Raw genomic sequence first — 19,638 nt, 5'->3', positions numbered from 1 at the left:
CCAGAAGCCCCAGCACATATACTGTGGTCTGTGTGTGCAGAGGAGAGGGTCAGGACATGAAGGGTTCAGGCTAGGTAAGCTGCCTTGGTAAATCTCACGGGAACAAAGGGAATAGACAGATTGGGAGCCTTCCATTGTATTCCAGAATCATAGGGCTGTGCAAGTACATATGGCATTGCCAAGATGGGACATTCAGAGTATAATATCATTATATGATAATGGGCTCTGAGACCCCAGGAAAATCCTGGGGAGGAATCTGGGGGGTTACAGAGGAAAATAAACAGGACTAAGAACTGGAAAGGAGTCTGGTTCCAGGCACAGGTACTGCATGCAGTATTTCAACTGATCACAGGCTCCATGTTATGCACTGCTGTTAGCAGTGTTCTTGTTCACATCTGCATTCTCAACCTGAGTGCCTACATCACTATTTAGTGGACAACTGGAGAACCACAGGATCCATATTTTTTGTGGCACTGTATCTGGGGCCCTCCTGGCAACAATATCACTTTCCATTTGTTGATTCATCTGATACTAGTTCAGAACACTATGGGAGAAAGGGAGGGTAGGATGAACATTGATGTGAAACCATTCCTGTGAGGAATTGCCCTCAGCCATAGAGCAGACACTCTGAAATGCTCTGTCTGCAAATGTCCTACTAAACAGAAATTCAACTAAACATCATATTTTGCAGAGGCATCATCCATCTGATCTCTCAAGACTTTTTCTAATCTTATGAAATAAGGTGATATTCAAGGAGCTATGAGGATAGGGGCCCTCTGAATGTTCAGGACTGACCAGGCACTCTTAGATTCCTCTCCAGAAGAAATGGTAGCGTGAAACTTACCACTATGATTAACTAGGAACCTGAGGCCGATCTATAAACTTCACAATCTGACTAAGGGATAGGAGCCATACATATGGCCTACTCCTTGGTTGCCTCACAAATTGGCTATCTGGTAATCTTTGTATACAAGAGAAGAAAATGGGTTCTCCAAAGAGGTTGCTCTAGAGTCTAGAGTCTAGGCCTTGCTAGCATCATTAGTGACAGGCAGGATTTGTGCTGCACTTACTCCTCCGCCAGGTTTTGGGAATTATTTGAGAATTTGAAGAAGTGTGAAATATACAAGACATATGAGCAAATGGGAGAAAGGGGGTACTGGGTAGGGGAACACAATGGGGAAGGAGACTGTTAATTTACTATTCCCGCAACAAAACACCATGACCAATGTAGGGCGCCTTCATTTCCTGCCTCTCAAGCAGCTTCGGCCCTGCCCCAAGGCGCTTGGCCTGCTTTCCCGAATGGCGCTATCCAGCCGCCAATCGTGAGCTGACTCGTAAAATCAGGAGCGGCCAGAGCCATTCAGACTTGGACACGTCTCAGGCTTTGTTCTGCACGGCTTATAAGCCATGCGCGCCAGGGTCCGGGGTCCTTCGCCATCAACCTCAAGTTGTGCGCTGCCAATAAAAGTACATTCTAAGAAGAATCCTGTTGCGATCGTCTCTTCTGCTGGCGGAGGCGGCGTGCCACAGACCAAGGCAATGTATAAAATAAGCATCTAATTCAACTTACACTTTCAGAGGGTTAAAATCCGCAACGATAGAACAAAGGCATGACAGCAGGAACAGTAGAGAGCTCACATTTTAAACCTCCACAAGAAGGAAAAGAGACAAACTGGGAAGGGCATGGGTTTCTGAAACCTCAAAGCCTGTCTGCAGTGACACTGCTCTCTTCAACAAGGCCATACTCCTAATCCTTCCCAAGCAGTTCTAACCACTGAGAAAACAAGTATTCCATACACATGAGTATATGGGGGTCACTCTCATCGAAACCACCACAGAGGCCATGGGTGAACAGTGAGAAAATTGAAGCCTGGAATTAGAGGAATGCGTTCTCAGAGGATGAAGAACACAGACAGGATCAGGATTTTGGAGACGTGTTGGGGTTAGAGTGGACAGGGCTCCTGCAGAGCTTTCTGGACAGGATGGTCATGGATTCAGGAACTCACGATGGGGCCACACACTAGTCGTCTTTTCAGGATACCAATAAGGGTGTCACTCCAGTGCCACTGTTGTTTGACATACAGGTAAAGCACATATGGAAGGTCACCAGGAGTAACCGAATAATGGGCTTAAGCAGTCATCTTCTAGTTTGTATTCTGTTGCCGTGATAAACAACATGACCAAAAGCAACTTGGGAGGAGAGGATTTACAGGTTATGGTTCATCATCAAGTGAAGCCAAGGCAAGAACTCAAGGCAGAAACCGAAAGGCAAGAACTGAAAAAGAAACCATGGAGGAATGTTGTGTACGGGCTTGCCTCCCCTAGCTTGCTTAGTTACCTTTGTTATACAATCCGGGATCACTTAACCAATTTTGGTACCACACGCTGTGGGCTGACCCTCCCATATCAATCAGCAGTATAGAAACTCAGTATATGAACCCACAGATATGCCCAAAGATCAGTCTGGCGGAGACAGTTGTTCAGAACTCACTCATGGTTTTCTGGACTTTAAAAGGCTTGGGTAGTTCTACTACTCCAGTTCTACCATCTGCAGACAAAGTTTATCTGGTAGGCTCATGCCCGTCAGCTCCATTCTACAGCTGTGAGTGTCTTACGTGGCTGTCCTAAGGTCTGGGAATCTCCCATATCCCTGGGTATTCACTGCAACTGAAACTAAACTTTCACCAGTGACCTCCTACAGTGCCAAGTCTCAGCTGCTGTTCATCATGACTGTTTTGCCCTTCAAAACCAGTACCACATGGAGGAGACTGTACTATATTTTCAGGCTTGACCTCTGGTTTAAGAACCAGCTTTACCCCCACCCCATGCCCCGGACCACAGTTCTGTGTGCTGACCCTGGGAAAACACCTCTCAGATGACTTCACGCCAGTGATGATTGTCTCTTGTTAATCACAACAGATTTTTCAGTCCCACCTAACAAGCATCACACGTGAACAGTGTCGCAGTAAAGCAAAGGTTTCTTTTCAATGGTGTTGGACTCTTGTAAATCACAGCTGATTTTTCAGCCACAGCTGAGAACCAGAAAGTACAGGTTCTTACTTCAAATATATCACATGAATGGACCATGAATAGGGTCTTTGAGGGATTCTCAAACTTCCATCTTACATTTGACAAACTGTGCTTCCTTCATCTAATTTGTCTCAAGTTATCTCCTAAGCGGCCACAAAATAGTCTGAGTCCTCAAATGGTTTTTCCATCCCGCAGCCTCAAGTTGTCCACCTTCCTCCCACAAGAGTCTATGCCAAAAGCAACACATTCAGGTCCATTGCAGAAACAACTCTGCTCTTCTGGTACCAATTTCAGTTCTTGTTTACTTTCTGTTGTTGTGATAAACACCACAACCAAAAGAAACTTGGGAAAGAAAGGGTTAATTTGGTTTACAGGTTATAATCTATCATCAAGGGAAGCCAAGATGTCAACTCAGGATAGGAATTAGGAGGTAGGAATGGAATTAAAGACTGTGGAAGAACCCTTCTTACTGGCTTGCTTCCCCTGGCTTTCTCCACTTGCTTTCTTATACATCCCAGACCCACCCGCCCAGGCACAACATCACCCACAGTAGTCTGGGCTATTCTACATCAGTCACTAATGAAGAAAATAACCTATAGACATTTCCACAGATTAGTCTGATGGGGGTAAATCCTCAATTTCACTTCTTTCCCAGGTGACTCTAGCTTGTTTCAAGTTGACAAAAACTAACCAACACAAGCCACAACCGCTTTTGGCAGATTTCCACAATCAAATCTACAGCTGGAATGTATAGAGGGGAAACTGTTTGGACACCAGTAACACCTGATCTTGGGGTACAAAGATGGCAGCTCTGAGGCTAAGAGGTCAGCATGAGGAATCAGAATACAGTGGAGTAACTTCCTGTCAGCAATATCATGAAGTAGATACCCAGAAGAAGTGTCCCAAATACAAAGCTTAGGAAAAGAGAGGGCAGCAGGGTTAGACACTTGTTAAGGTGGGGGACTATCAGAGATCAGGTGGCCCACTCAGCATCTATGGTCTTGAAAATCTCTCTTTGGTCCCAGTCCCTTCTGCTGTGCCTCAGAAGGGATTTGGGATCATCAAGATTACACATAAAAACTAATACAACATGATAAAGTTTTCCTTCCCAGTTCTCTGATAACAGAATGAAAGTCATACATTGAGCTTGCAGGCTTGAATGCTCCACTATCAACAATGGAGACTCAAGGTAGATAACTGTACAACTAACTGAGTGCACACTTAATGCCAATTTTGGATCTACTTTCTTTCCCATATATGGGAACCTAATGAAGGTCCATGATTTTTAGTCAAGTCAATTTAAACTTTAGCAAAAGCCATTGATGCATAGCAGAAAATGGCAAAGAAAGGAGCTCCAAAGGCAGATAAGAAACAGCCAAAATGTCAGCCAACTCTTTTGGAGCTTCAGAAACCAATTAAAAGCTCACAGAAAAAAGAGGGTATTAAACTGAAGGTGGCAGGCAGACAACAGAGCAAATACCTACAACAGCTACAGAACCACAGTTGAGAGCACAAACCTTGACACAAGAAATTGCAGCTGGTTGTGATGCTTGCGGATGTTCTGAGAACTGGAATGCAGGGTTGAGTACCATCCCACCTAAAGACAGAGACATTAATTATTATTAGTCACTAGTGCCAGGGACAAGAATTGAAGCTAAAGTGAAAGAGAAACCAAATGAAAATTTTCTGGTAGATGACGGCACAGAGTCTAGAAAAATACGGAGAGCTGCAAAAGCCCGAAGCTTTCTCAGAGGACTGACCCATAAGCTCTGAAGATTGGGAAGAGTGCAAGTAGTCTTGAATATGAGTCCTTTTGCAAGCTCTGAGAGGTTTTCTTTGGTCCCACGGGCACAAGGAAATCCACGTTTCTGGTCTGAAACCTAACTCAGTGGTAGAGTACTGAGGAGGTTTGAGTGAGAATGGCCCCATAGATTCCCATTTGGTAGAACTGTTTAGGAATGTGTGATGGTTTGGTTGTCAACATGACTACATTTGGAATTAACTAAAACTCAAATGGCTGGGAACACCAGTGAGGAATTTTTTTTAAAAAAATTAAATCAACTGACGTGGGAAGATCCACTTTTAATATGGATCTTTGGAGTTGGAAGATCCACCTTTAATCTGAGCCACACGTTCTGTGGATAGACTACATAAAGGGCATTGAAGAAGGAAGCTTGCCCTCTCTTTGCCTCCTTGTTCTTGCTCTCACCAGCAAGTCCATTCCTAACACTGCATTAGAAGCGACTTCTTTGGGATTCTGGCATATACAGCCAAGGCATCCAGCCTCATGGACCGAACAACTACTGGATTCTTGAACCTTCTGTTGGTAGATAGCCACTATTGAACTAGCTGGACCGCAACCTGTAAGTAATTCTAATAAATCCTCTCTCTCTCTACATACATAAATACACACACACACACACACACACATTTGTATACTCTGTTCCTCTAGAGAGACCACCCAACCAATACAAAGGATTAGAAGGTGTGGCCTTGTTGGTGAAGGGTATGTTAGTGGGGATCGGCTTTGAGTTTTCAAAAGCTCATGCCAGGCCAGTCTTCTCTTTGCTGTGTACTTCTGGATCAGATGTAAACTCTTAGCTACTGCCCCAGCACCCTGCCTGCCCGGCTTGTGCCATGTTCCCCACCACAGTGGTCATGGACTCACTCTATAACTGTAGGAAATCTCTCAATTAAATGCTTTATTTATTTATGACCTTGGTCATACTGTCTTATCACATCAATACAATAGTAAATAGGACAAGCACTAAGCTAGCATAGGTGAAGCCCTGGATTTAAAAGATCCCCAATACCACACACACACATACACACACACACACACACACACACTCACCACAATCTGAATAATCATTAGCTGATCACAAAATTAACAGTATATAGTTTCATAATTAATAAACAGAGCTTCCAGTGCTCATCCTCCCTTTATCCTATTGCTCCTCCTATGAAATGAATGAAATTCTGTTCTTTTCTTTTTTGAGATGGGGTTTCTTTGTGTGACAGTCCTGGCTGTCCTGGAACTCACTTTGTAGTCCAGGCTGGCCTCGAACTCACTGGGGTTCACCTGCCTCTGCCTCCCAAGTGCTGGGATTACAGGTGTGTGCCATCACCACCCGGTTGAAATTCATTTCTATATTCAGATTATCCAGTGTCCACTGTGGACAACTAAACTGAATCAGAGCTTCTAACATGTGCCTCAGTTGGAAAAGACAGGACCATGGTTAGAAATTATATCACTCAGAATAAAACTCAAAGTCCTATGCTAATGGTATTTGAAGTTGGGGCCCATTCTCTCCCCTCTTCCGCACTTCCCTCCATTACCCTTTTCATACACATCCCATTTTGGCTGCCTTTGGCAGCTTGCCTTGGAAGATGCTACAGGTTTACCAAAAAAGATAGCCAATTTGGGGTAGCTAACCCCAGGAAGAGCTCTAGGTTCCTGGATGGCTCTCCAATTTGGAATCACACACTTCATCAGACTTGCCACTGCATGACAGAAACAAGTTGGCCCAGAGGAAAGATGGTAGTAAAGAAAAAGACATCATTGGTATGAGCTATCTCTGCTGAAGCTATCTCTGTCGCGACCATAGACACCTTGATTCAGGATACTTTATGACATGAATCATCGCAGACAAGTGAGAGATTCTGAAAAAAATGACATGATCTCCTAAGCACAAGATGTTTTCCAGTTCAGCAAATTTCAAGAACAAAGATCATTACTTCCTAACTTTATTCTTCTTACTGACTTGTATCCGTAAGTGCAGTTTGTACCATATTACAAAAACAGTAGGCAGGGCAGTGCTTCTCATCCTTCCTAACACTCTGACCCTTTAACACAGTCCCTCATGTTGCAGTGACTCCTGACCATAAAATTATTTTTTACTACTTCTTAACTGTAATTTTACTACTGTTATGGAACATAATGTACTTATCTCGTGTTTTGTGTTTTCTGATGGTCTTAGATGATCCCCGTGAGAGGATCCTTTGACACCCAAAGTGGTTGAGACGCACATAACTACAGGCTGGCAGCCCTGAGCTCTGATTGCTAGTCATCAAATTGGTAGTTATAAAAGCAAATGCATTCCTCTGATTATTGTGAATACAGACAGTCAGGTGAGCTAAATGAAGAGTTGGGTAGAAGACCAGCTAGCAATGCTTAGTTTACAAACCATGTTGGAAAATACCATGGAATTTTATAAAGAACTTGAACACTTGAACCTACAATAAAATTCGATCATTCTATGCATAAGTGTCTTCCAAGACCAGGTTAAGGCATACATTCAGAAACCTTGTAGACAGATACCCAGAAAAGCTTGATTTAAAGTAGCCATAGATTAGAAACTTCCAAATGTCCATCAGAAGCTGAGCACATAAACAAACTGCTGTGTAACTAAGCAGGAAAACACTAGACAGCAAAGAAAGCAGACAGAACCTTAGCCAAGGCATCAGAATAAGAAAATCTCAAAAGTAATCGCTATTAGGATTGAAAGAAGCCAGATGCTTCAAAAGGCCCATACCATGTCATGTGTGTCTAGGTGGGGATTTGACAATCAGCATTTGTGCACAATCCCAGAAAATACGAAGAAGCTCTCATTTCCCGAAAGCATATCTGTGTTTGCCTAGAGACAGGGAGGAGAGTGTCAGGGTGAGGGAGAGGGAAGTGTTTTCAAGGGCTTGAGAACATGTTCTTAGTTGTGGCGAATATTCTACCTGCCACGTGTCAAACCGACCCGGTTGCATACTTGAAATATGAACATTTTGTCGTGGATCAGAAATATATCTCAATACAGTCTCAAAAAGCCATGGGAAGAAAAACCACCTAGAAAATCATTAAACTCTCTGGAAACAGGAAGTCACTAAACTCGTTAACCATTGCTGTCTCTGATACAAAGAAAGAGGGATTCAGTGCTGCAATACCACCAGAAGAAACAATGTTAGAAACGGTACAAACGTGAGTCAAGATGAGAAAAGCACAGCTCCGGGAAGTGAATGAACCCCAAGCAAACCTATATGAAAGGCTCACAAAGAGAAAGCGGCTTCCAAACGACAGACAGACAACTTCTAAAAGGCATGTGTCTTGGATACTTTTCTACTTCTGTGACAAAATACCATGAGCAACGCAACTTATGGAAGAGTTCACTAGAGCTTGCTTGCAGTTTCAGAGGATTAATCCATAACTATAATGGTCGGGAGCATGGCAGCGGCAGGAAGGTTGCTGTTGGAGCAGTAGCTGGGAACAAAGATCTTGATCCATTAGCAAGAGGCACAGAAACGGCCAACTGGGAATTTGTGTGGGCAGGAAAAGCAGCTCAACACTAGGGATCCCTGTGTTCTCTGAACCCAGAATATGTGGGTTCTGTGGGGACTGTTAATCATTAACCACCTGTGCAGCCGTGGCCTCTGTAGTGACAGCACAGGTTTGCTCACAGCACAACATGGTGATTTTCACGATCAACAGTGGAACAGAACTGCCTTGTGTTGAGCCATCTCCCAGATTCTGCACTCAGGAAACTCGGTTGAATAGCACTGGACCAAAATGTTGTCAAGGATAAAATGGAGATGGTGTGCATCCATAGACGATTGCAGGCTGAATATTTAATGACCAATTGTCTGCCTGCCCTTTGAGGACTTGCATGTGTAGGGGACAGATACATGGAGTGTATTTGGTGATTGAGGCACTGAGTCCAAGTTGAACTCACATGTACAGAGCGGTCAGAAGATCCTGGGACAATGAAAAGGATAAGATACAAACCCCCAAGAGGGTTCACCTCCTTTATGCCTTCTGGACAATATAGGTGTAGAGGAGGAGGGGAGGCTCCTCATCTTGACTGACTGAGACCTTACCACACTGAGAGGGAGTCAATGGTCCGACTGTTAGGCAGAGCGGAATCTGAACTGACAACAATCTATAGAACTCACACTTTAGTAACCCATGAACTGTCGCTGCATAGACTTATTAGACACCGGTAATATTGTTCCAACGATAGCACAGCAGCATCCAAAGGAACCCAGTACATTTGCACTACAGCAAAGCATTACCTTTTGTGGAGTGTGTCCAGATGTGTCCCAGTAAGATTCTGAAAGAGAAGACAGAAAACATTCCTGACTCAACATTTTGTTGGGCAGGTAGGTAGCTTCACACATCTTGGGTCCTTTTCTTGGGGACAGAAGCACCAGGCTTTCATAGGCTCATTTGCAAAACCCTTGGACCAACTTGACAAAAAACAGTGGATCCTAAAGTTGCTCTAGTTGGGAGAAGGTCTACAGAGGGGGTTAGCTATATGAGTTCATGTCAGAGAATCAGGCAGTGGCTTGGAGTGAGATGTGGCCTTTAGCAATGACTGAAGCCAGGAGGTCAGACTCCCTCCACACTGACTCTTTGATCCTGGTCAGGGAGAAATGTCCAGACATCCAGGGGTACAAGAAAGAAAACCAGATGAACAAGACATCCTCAGGACAGGGGGAGAAGAGATTCATAAACAGTCTATTGTATTGGGCATTGAATGCATGCCAGGTGCTGGGGAAAAACATGGGCCATGCATGACCACTTTTCATGCTCATAAATACCTCTCTGTACAGCCTAGGACTCCAAAGGGAAGGAAAAGCAAAGAGAATACACTAACGTGTCCAAGGTGAGCCCCTCTCCTAAGCCACTGCTGCATCTCAGGCACAGTTATGTGACACTCCTGTAAAGTGCGCATGATTATGACAGACAGGCCCAGTGAAAACCTGAAACGTGATGGAAGGTGAATTGGTTACCAGATAAAAGAGTGTCACCAGAGAAAAAAGCATACAGAGGATGCTTGTGGCTGTGACACAACCCTGAGTCCTGAGCCCTCTTGGCTTTTGGTTTCAAAGTGGGATTAGAGCAAAGGGACCACCCTGAAGGAAACTGTCAGAATCCTTCTGGAGAGCTTCAAACGTACCAACTTCAGGAAGGAACGAAAGTGCAAAGGCGTAAGTCTTAGCCCTAAGTTCTGGCTCCAAGTCAGCTTTGTTCCCAGGTCCACCTCCTACATGTCTGAGGTAGCAGGTGGCCAGCAGTGCATCAGAGCAGCAAGAACTGCTTCTTAATATCTCCGGCCCATCCTGAGAACAAATGCCAACCTTTGTGAGACCTGACTACTCAGGCAAGACAGAGAGCAAAGAGCCAAAGGGGTTCCCAACTTCAGGGACGGGGTAGAGCAGGGAGCACAGACAGAAAGTAAGAGAGGAGGGTGAGAAAAGGGGAGAGAATTAGAATGATTAGACAGTGATAGACCGAGGTCTTACTTCTTGTTATAGACACACCCAGAAAAGACCCAGGGTCCACTCTATGAAAACCAGCGTCAGAGAATCACAAAGGGGTAGTTATTTGATTATGTATCTATAATACTTTTGTCATCTCAAAGGACCAAAATTTCTGGACTTAAAAACAAAGTGTTTTGTTGTTGTTCTGTTCTGAATGACGGGTGTTCTGAGACCAGCTGTAACAATGTAGCTTTAAACAAAGTGTCTACTATTTCAAGAAGCTAGAAGCCCTCAGGAAGTGCAGGGCTCACAGCTCAGAGCAGCATAATGGGATTCTCAGAGAGCTTCACTTGGCCAGGGTATTGAGAAGACAGAAGTGGGTCTTTTGGCAAGGGCCCATCATATTTCAGCCATGCCAAAAGTTTACCCGTGAGTCAAAGTGAAACAGGCAGCCATTCTGTCATTTAGGACAAGCCAAGGATGTAATAACTCACCTTCACAGATGAGTCCCACCACTGACTCGAGCTGGGAATTTAGAGGAAAGGAGTGACCAGTTAGAAGACTATAGCGGCAATGCAGGGACCATGATGGCAGTGGAGTTTAAGAACGTCCACTGGCATTTGATAGTCGGTGGCCACAGAAACCGCCTAGACTCTGAATGGTGTCTCCAGGTACATGTGGAGAGGGAGGACATAGTGAGGTCTCTCTGCCACTGTTTCCTCATCACCCTGGATGGATGCTAGCTATTGTTATCCTTTGGAGAAGACTTCTGGAGGACACTCAAAGAAGAGGAAGGTACAGTGTTGTCTGTTGACCCACGCCTTACTCATTCTGTCTGGCATTTCAGAGGTTTTGTCAGTGACTTCCTTTAAGGCACTAGAGAAAGCTGTCTCCTTTATTGTAAATTTCCTTGGGAAGCCATGCACTAGCATGCACAGACTCATGCGTCAGTCTGGAACGACACACTGCAGTCTCATGGGTGAAAGACTGTCAGGTGGCAGGAGCCTAGCAACTTCTCTCTCTGCGTATCTTCCTGCCCTTCTCGTCAGCAATACCTCCCACACACAGCAGTCAGAGAGAGAGAGAAATGAGTCAGTGTGGCTCTGAGCACTGCCCAGACTTAGGGATCGTCCTGATTCCTCACACCATCTGAACAAGACCGGACCTTGATCTGGGCAACTGCCCACCCCTGTGCCCTCCTCCCTAGTTCCTTCCCTCTCCCCTCTGTTACACTAAGCTCCAGATACCCTGTAAGTTCCACTAACACTTGGCGCTCCTGCCCCAGTGACTGGGTACATTTGTCTGTCTGGCAGGCTTTCCATGCAAGACTGGCAGCTCATTGACTTCAGAGACACCTTCCCTGGGCTCCGTGGTGCTCCTTTAACAGACTCCTGGATCTTAGAAAAGCGTGCAAGCAAACATCTTCTTGATGGCCCTGAGAGTTTTACCTCTTCCTTATCATTTTCCATGTTTTCTGACAAGTCTATATTGTCACATTTTCGGTGGAAAATAAGCTCCCTGAGTACAGGGACGACAGCCTAGCTAGGAAAGGGGGACATGGTCTCTAGCCTGACCCATCAGGGATACTCGTGAATCATAAGATGAGGGGCATCACTGGCACTCTGTCCCATTGAAAGGCCCTCTCCTCCCTCTAGGGACACTCCACAAGGCTCTTTTCTTTACCCCATCACAGTGCTTAGTATTCTGAACACTATTGCTTACAGGTGGGATAAACTCCCCACAGAAGAAGTGCAGAACTGACGTCATGAAGCCTGCAGAGAAAGGACCTGGACAGTCTCCAGCTGCTGTCCTGGTCACCGTACTGGTCTCTCTATTACTGTGGTAGGGGATCTTAAGGACTGTCTCTAGGACCAAGTTGCAGACTTTGGTGACATTTCCCTGTACCCATGTCACCGATGTCTTTGGGTCAGTGTTCATATCTACAAAGGCCGAGTAGGATCCTAGGGGACCCTGGTCCTGTATTGTCTCAAGTTCGTTTCCCTTCTCATAGGTCTCCTGCTCCCATGAAGAGCAGATCCTCTGCTATGGTCATAAGGCGCCATCATATCATCCAGCCCTGCACACCAATCATGGCTTTACCTATGCTGGCCATCTTGGATAGACACCTGAAAACTTGAGGCGCAGCTCATCTGTCTGTCCCCTCTGCCTGCAAGCATCCCACCCCAGACCACTAGGTGATGGCCACTGACTCCTAAGCCATGGGTCCCTGTCCCTTGCTCTGTTGGGACAAGCTCTACCAAGCCCTAGGTCCCTGCCCCTTGTTCTGTTGTGACAAGCTCTACCAAACCCTAGGTCCCTGCCCCTTGCTCTGTTGTGACAAGCTCTACCAAGCCCTAGGTCCCTGCCCCTTGCTCTATTTGGACAAGCTCTGTTTAGGTGCAGAGGGCTGGGCATTTCCAGAGGGCAAGGAATGGATGGCACCTGACTCCCAAGTCCTAGGTCTCTGCTCCTTGCTTCTACTGGTACAGGTTCTGTCTAGATGCAGAGAACTGGGCTTTTCCACAAGGGAAGTATCCTATCTGCATACCCGCTTCTCAGGAAGAGATGGAAAGTCCTGCCTCACACCCCACAGGGACTAGGTCTCATTCTCAAGTTCATGTTCCCCTATCCTGAGTAGCTTCTACCATTAGAGAAAGCCACACAGAAAGCCTTGTATAAACAAGGTGGACTGGGTTGCTGTGGCAGGACCCTGTGCTGGCATGTGAAATTTCGTGGTCACCATACTCTGGTCACACAGACCTGATGGGATGCTAAGCACAAATGGCTAATAAATACTTGAGGCAATGTTCAACCTCATCTGGGGGCAATCACATACGAAACCTGCCATAGTCCATCTAACCCAACTCAGCATGGACACTGTGAAGAAAAAAGAGGACAAGTGGCCATGAGGATATGGGGAAAGGGGAGCATTTTTCCCCATATAGGGGATTCACTGCCTAGCCGAGTGTGAACTTGGGGAACCACCATGGGAATGATTATGATGACTCCTCACAAACTAGACCTGTCGTTGTCACTCATGATCATAGACTCCAAAGACTCTAAATCGACACACCACAGAGATGTTTGTGCATCCTTGGCTATGGCTGTGCTATGCACAACAGCCAGCACGTGGGAAATGCTAGATGAACCTCTGGGGATGCATACATGAACAGAGCAGTGTGCACACACACGGGATGGAACTGAAAGCAGCTGTAAAGAGGATTGCCATCATAGTACAAGAAAATGGATGCAACTGGAGACCCAGACTCAGAAAAATACCCGTATTTCAGCAAGCATCCAAGATATAAAACTGTGTGTATGTGGGGGGGGACTAGTGTTACTGCAAGAGCATATATGTGCATATGTATGCGCTTGCATGTGTGTGTGTGTGACTGTTGGGGGAGAGGGAGAGAGAGTGAGGGAAGGAGGAAGAGGGAGGGAGTGAAGCAAGGAAGGCCAGACTTAGCAGGAGGGTCATGAGTGCGAAGAAGAGCTCTTAATGTAGCCAGGAACTAGACTACAGGATACAAAGCAAAGGGAGGGGCTAACTGGAGAATGAAGGGGATCAGCTGGAGCAGTGCTGGACATGGCAGATGGCAGGGGTGATGATGAAGTAGAACAAGGCATAAGGAATCCTGTATGAAGAAGTCAACATCAAGCCTATTACATTTTGCTTTCCATCAAATTTCACTAAAAAAAAAAAAAAAGCTGAAAACACGCAGTCTTCTTGAGGGAAATTGTACAATGTAAAGAAGCACCTTGGGTTACTATAGGGGAGTCTAGAAGTCTTGAGGAAAGACACCATGGTTTGGACATTTCAATTTTTAAAACATATCCACATGATGCCACTGGTTTGTGGTAAACACGAGGCCACGTCTGAAATGGTAGTGCAGACAGAGGGCAAGTTGGTACTGACTCTCTTGGAGCTAGTTCTGTCTGACCATTTTCTTTATGTTGTGCCACAGATTTGTGTGTGGGAACCCACACTTGTATTTGCACTGATGTTCAAATCACTCTCTGCCATTTTGATCACTTCACCCCTTTATTGCACACGCTGAGTTGGGAGCAAGCCCACTGATACAGTCTCCTAGCTACCTTCCACTGTATGCATAGCCCTGGAGACTATCCAAGCTAGGTCACGTGGGTGCTGTCACACCACTGATCCCGGGACAGGCAGTAATTCCTTTGCCTGGATGCCTTCCCTCCTGCCAAGGCATGGAGCAGTTTCACTTCCTTTCACAACCCACTTGCGCATTCCCTCTCGAGCACAGCTGCCTTTGAGTCCTACCAGAACTCTCAACATCTGGTCCTCCTTTCTGGACTTGGGACTCCAGTCCCTGTTTTGGTCCATATTCTGCAGATTGTCAACTTGCCTGCTCCCTCAGCATTTAGCTCTGTGTGCCCCCATTGCTCTCCACACCTTAACATATCAGCAGTCACTGCTCTCTTTCCACACTCCCAGCCCCCAGTGCCAGAAGAACTAGCTGTTGACTGGGGACTCTGCATCTCATCCTAAAGAGATGTTTCAAGTCCTGTCTCATTTGCCTCCTGGGCAGGGATGAGCACTTCCTGGTTCTGGTCAGGGACCTCAGCACCTCAAAGGCATAGCTAAGAGTGAAGGAACACCTGGGTCTGGGCCAGACCCTTCTCAGTCCCCCCCACACACACTGCACAACCCACCCAGTGCCCCCCCACCTCCAGTTGGCTTTAACTTACCTTTGAGGGCTGCCCTAGAGACTAGGTGCTCTTGATTTTCACTTCCTCATGGCAGAGGGAACTCCAGGTCCACAGTAGTCCAGGGGCTGGGGTAGAGACATGGAGAGGCTGAGGATGGAGTGGAGAGCCATTTCCAGTCCAGGTTCTGTGCTCCCCAGGAGAAAGAAGCTCGAAGGCAGCCCATATTCCTCTGTCTTCCAGACCTCTGCATCCCCAGGGACTGGCACAGGCTGCATGTAGAGTATTTGTGGCAGGGCGTTATGAATGAGCACACATTCTTTATTCTCTCTTTTGCAAATGTTGCAGAGTGGGGGTGGGGAGTGGGAAGGGGGAACAGACTCAGAAAATGGCTCAGCAGGCTGCGTGGGGAGCTGGGAAGACTCATGCTTTCCTGGGTGTCAGTGGTGGTGGTGACATTAGGTAGTGCCTGTGTGTGTGTGTGTGTGTGTGTGTGTGTGTGTGTGTGTGTTGTGGGAGGGAGAGAGAGAGACAGAGACACACAGAGAAACACACACACGAGATAGAGAGAATGTTGTTGCTATTGGGTCTGTGTGTGTGCTGTGTATGTGTGAGTGTTTGTGAGAGAGAAATGCTGTTGCCTCTATGTGTGTGTGTGCGCGTGTGTGCTGTGTATGTGAGTGGGTGTGTGAGAGAGAAATGCTGTTGCTTCTCTCTCTCTCTCTCTTTGTGTGTGTGTGTGTGTGTGTGTGCGTGCGCGTGCGTGTGTGTGTGTGTTGTGAATGTGTGAGTGTGTGAGAGAGAGAAATGCTGTTGCTTTTCTCCCTTTCTCCCTCCCTCCCATCCCCCCTCCCGTGTGTGTGTATGTGTGTGTGTGCATGCCTGAGTGTGTGCTTGCCTCTTTTTGCTGGGCTGGAGACCCCCTAATGTTGAGACACTGCTTCTAGGCTCCATCAGGCAGGGCTAGTCTGGCTTCAAGGCCACCCCACCCACCCTTGCAAGGTTCTTGCTTGAATCATGGCAACCTTCCTTTATGGGGGAAGGGGCAACCCCCGCGCCCCCGCCCCCACCCTGCACCAGTTGAAGACATGGAACCTGAATTCCTCTGGTCCAGAGCGCAGTCCGGTCCCTGGCATCCTCTTTCCCAACGCGTGGGCGCCCCAGAGGCTGCGCACTGGCACCCCCACCCCAAGCTCACCCCGCCCCCGCCCCCGCCCCCGCGCCCGCAGCCCCGCAGCCCCGCAGCCTGGCAGCCCCGCAGCCTGGCAGCCCCGCAGCAGCCACAGGGGGAACCAAAGAGACAGGAGCCTTCCCAGCTGCCCGGACCACAGACGCCAACACCCCCCCGCCCCCCACCACACGCCGCCCTCCCGCCCGCGCCCCGCACGCCAGCCAGCCCACGAGCAAGCGGCGGCGGCGGCGGCTGCAGGCTGCGGAGAGCGGGCTGTGCGCTCTAGCGGCTGGCGCTCGCCACCCCGGGTGACCGGGTCCCGCCTGCTCGGCCAGACCGGGGTCCCCATCCGCAGCGCCCGCGCGAGCCCCCGGCCCGCGTTCCGGCGCCCACCGGCTCTCGCCGCCTCTCCGTCCCCTCAGTTCGCGGAAAGGGAGGTCGCGGCAGCGGCCCGGCGGCAGCGGTGACCGTGGCGACCGCGGCGACAGTGGCGGCGGAGGTCGCCGCAGCGGCGGCTGCGGCGGCCGAGGCTGCGGCGGCGACCGTGGCGGAGGCGGTGGCGGAGGCCTCCGTGGCGGAGGCGGAAACAGAGGTGGAGGTCGAGGTGGAGGCCGAGGCCGAGGCCAGCCTGGGGGAGGCGGCGGCCCTGGCCGGGGAGAAGGCGGAGGCCGCCGGCGCGGCCGCGGCGGTGGCAGCCACCGAGGCCAGCCTGGCGGAGGCCAGCCTGGAGGAGGCCAGCCTGGCGGAGGCCTCAGGGGCTGCTGCGGAGGCTGCTGCGTCGCCTTCCTACGGGAGGGTGGACATGGATGAAGAGCTGGCGGCGGCCTTGGCTGCAGAAGAGGAAGAGGCAGCGGCCGGGGGCTCCTCCGATGGGAACCCAGACTTTCCCACCGCCTCGCTCTACGTGGGCGACCTGCACCCCGAGGTGACCGAGTCGATGCTGTATGAGAAGTTCAGCCCAGCCGGGCCCATCCTGTCCATCCGCATTTGCAGGGACAAGGTCACCCGACGCTCTCTGGGCTACGCATATGTCAACTACCAGCAACCGTTGGACGCCAAGCGGGCCCTGGAGACCATGAACTTTGATGTTATCAAGGGCAGGCCGGTGCGCATCATGTGGTCCCAGAGGGACCCGTCGCTCCGCAAGAGCGGGGTGGGCAACGTCTTCATCAAGAACCTGGGCAAGACCATCGACAACAAGGCGCTGTACAACATCTTCTCGGCCTTTGGCAACATCCTCTCCTGCAAGGTGGCCTGTGACGAAAAGGGGCCCAAGGGCTACGGGTTCGTGCACTTCCAGAAGCAGGAGTCGGCCGAGCGGGCCATAGATGCGCTGAATGGCATGTTCCTGAACTACCGCAAGATTTTCGTGGGGAGATTCAAGTCCCACAAGGAGAGAGAGGCTGAGAGGGGAGCCTGGGCCCGCCAGTCCACCAGTGCCGACTTCAAGGATTTCGACGATGACTCCGATGACGAGGCCACCTTCCGATGAAGACATCCCAGGACCCAGCCAGTAGAGCCAAATCTTGGCTCCCACCCCGTTTACAGCCCCCACCCCCCCAATCCCCCAACCCACCAGCAGTGTATTGTATTGGGAGTGCAGGTTTCTCTCTCCCTCTCCCTCCCTCCCTCACTCCTCACCCCTCCCCTCTCCCGTTCCCCTCCCCCTTTCCTCTTTCCTTCCCTCCCTCTCTTGCCCACTCTCCCCCCCCATCTCCCTCCCCCCGCCGGCGCGAGCTAGCTTCCCCATTCCCTCCCTGCTCTCAGCCCCCCTCTTCCCTCTTCTATCCTCTCCTTCCCTCCTTTCTCTCCACCCCCAGTAAGCTCCCCCCCCCCGAATAATCCCACTAATCTGTGCCATTTGAGAGGGTAAAGGCTGCCTCTTCTCCCTGTGGTCGGTCTGATTCTTAAAAGCGTTTTCTGTCTCTTTGTTTACTGCACAGGTGATGCAATTTCCTGGTAGAAATATCTGGAAGGAGAAGGAAGTCTGATGTGGGAGAAAGAACCAAGAGTGCACTTGCTTCCCATCATCCTAATACTCAGAGAGAACCTCTTTTACCTTCTTTGGTGTGCTGTTTTTCCAGGCTCTCTGCTACCCCTTTCTCCTCCTCTCACCCCAGACCCACCTTCCCTTTTAACATATTCTTGTAGAGTGGTTCATGTATGTGGTGTTTCTTAACCTGCTTTTTTCAGCGACGAAAACCAAACAGAAATCAACGCATTGAACTTCTTTCCATGCTATTCAACAGGCTTATGGAATATCATCTTCAGTGCCTGCAGAGTGCTCCTGTGTATCCATGGACCTTAACATTTCTGTAATCATTCCCGCATTGTTGGACATTCAGGTGGTGCCTAGTTCTTTCCCTGTGTTTAAAACCAACACTGCGTGCCCTGATGAGTGAATCCTTCCTTGTCAAGCCAAATCTAGGCTAGCATCCTGGATGGCCTCTCCTTAACTGTGGACTTGCAGGATTCACATATAGACGTTTCAATGACTTTCCCTGTGTGTTGCCAAAAGGCTCCCTTTCATAAGCATTGTACCAGCTTGTATTTGTGCCAGCCAGCCAGTGCAGCTAGTAAAAAGAAAAAAAAAAGAGTATGCCCATCTCCCCTGCAGTCTCATGGTGCACTGTAACTCTGTGTGTGTGTGTGCGCGCGCGCGCGTGCGCGCGCGTGCGTGGGTGCGCGCTTGCAGGCGCGCGTGCAGCATCTTGAGCTGCAAATGGTATTTCACTGTCGTTATTTCACTGGAATTGAAAGCTGTTAATCGCCCTTTTCTGCATTCCCGCTTCCTTTCCTTTTCCTTCTTGCCAGAAAAATAAATCAGCTACGTTGCAGGAAAAAAAATCACTAAGCAGATCATTTAACAGAAGAAACTGAACGCTCTCAGCTATTAAACCTAATGAATCCCATGCCTTCTTGAATTGTACTGATCTGTATGTGCCCAGTGTTTTTCATGTGATATAAATGTGTATTTAATATATAATATTTCAATATCTGCTTTTTCATGCATAAATATAATATAGATTATAGACATAGATATATAGATATTCTTGAACTTCCTTTCATTGTCATTAAATATTCTTTTAAAATATTTCTTGTGCTTGTGTAGTGTTCCCGTGTATTAATGAGCCAAATTTATGGGCTTCAGATTATACATGCTTCTATATCAATATTTCCACACAGATTTGGGAATATTTATTATTTTCACTGCTCCTCTTTCTTCCACTTGCCTTTTTCTTCCTTATCTACATCAGTGCTCTTAAAAATGAAACCTAAAGAAAGTTCCCTTATACTTAAGGTTTTTTTTCTTGATCATATATTGTCCAAAGTAAAATAAGGTATAAAGGGAGGTCTAATTCTTTATGTAAGTGTCCTTCTATTAGGGTAATCATATTTTCTTCTGAGACTAACACAAGTGCCAGAGTTTTAAGCATCTGGTCGATTTTCTAGAGTGGGTATGACATTCACTTTTGTGTACCTATAATTTTTCAAGGCAATTGGAGACTTTGTTT

The 19,638-nt window shown here is 48.0% G+C and overlaps 1 protein-coding gene and 1 long non-coding RNA gene across 4 annotated transcripts in view; one reads left to right on the top strand and one right to left on the bottom strand.

Moving 5' to 3' along the window:
* The window catches only part of LOC125389388 (uncharacterized), a 46,218-nt gene extending 31,161 nt beyond the window's left edge, over positions 1-15,057 (bottom strand). For 2 of the 3 annotated variants that reach the window (XR_015736958.1, XR_015736957.1), the window contains exons 1-4: positions 14,995-15,048; positions 10,773-10,803; positions 9,088-9,125; positions 4,548-4,627 (exon numbers count right to left, since the gene is read on the bottom strand). This is a non-coding gene — a long non-coding RNA (uncharacterized LOC125389388). Of the gene's footprint in view, positions 1-4,547; positions 4,628-9,087; positions 9,126-10,772; positions 10,804-14,994 lie in introns of all 3 variants that reach the window. The other variant, XR_015736959.1, reaches the window with a different exon arrangement.
* Positions 15,058-16,649: 1,592 nt separating this feature from the next.
* Pabpc1l2b (poly(A) binding protein cytoplasmic 1 like 2B) lies at positions 16,650-19,217 on the top strand. Its single transcript, XM_087902697.1, has one exon. It carries the CDS (start codon positions 16,926-16,928, stop codon positions 17,613-17,615), a length of 690 nt encoding a protein of 229 aa, XP_087758823.1. The 5' UTR covers positions 16,650-16,925; the 3' UTR covers positions 17,616-19,217.
* The last annotated feature ends 421 nt before the right edge of the window (positions 19,218-19,638 follow it).

Source organism: Myodes glareolus, chromosome X (assembly GCF_982192425.1).
Source record: "Myodes glareolus chromosome X, mMyoGla1.1, whole genome shotgun sequence".
NCBI lineage: Eukaryota > Metazoa > Chordata > Mammalia > Rodentia > Cricetidae > Myodes > Myodes glareolus.
Note: the sequence above shows the minus strand (reverse complement) of the source record. Positions and strands in the feature narration are given on the sequence as shown.

Excerpts from the sequence above, each read along its gene's own strand:
- Pabpc1l2b (XM_087902697.1), top strand. The coding sequence starts at position 16,926 with ATGGATGAAGAGCTGGCGGCGGCCTTGGCTGCAGAAGAGGAAGAGGCA.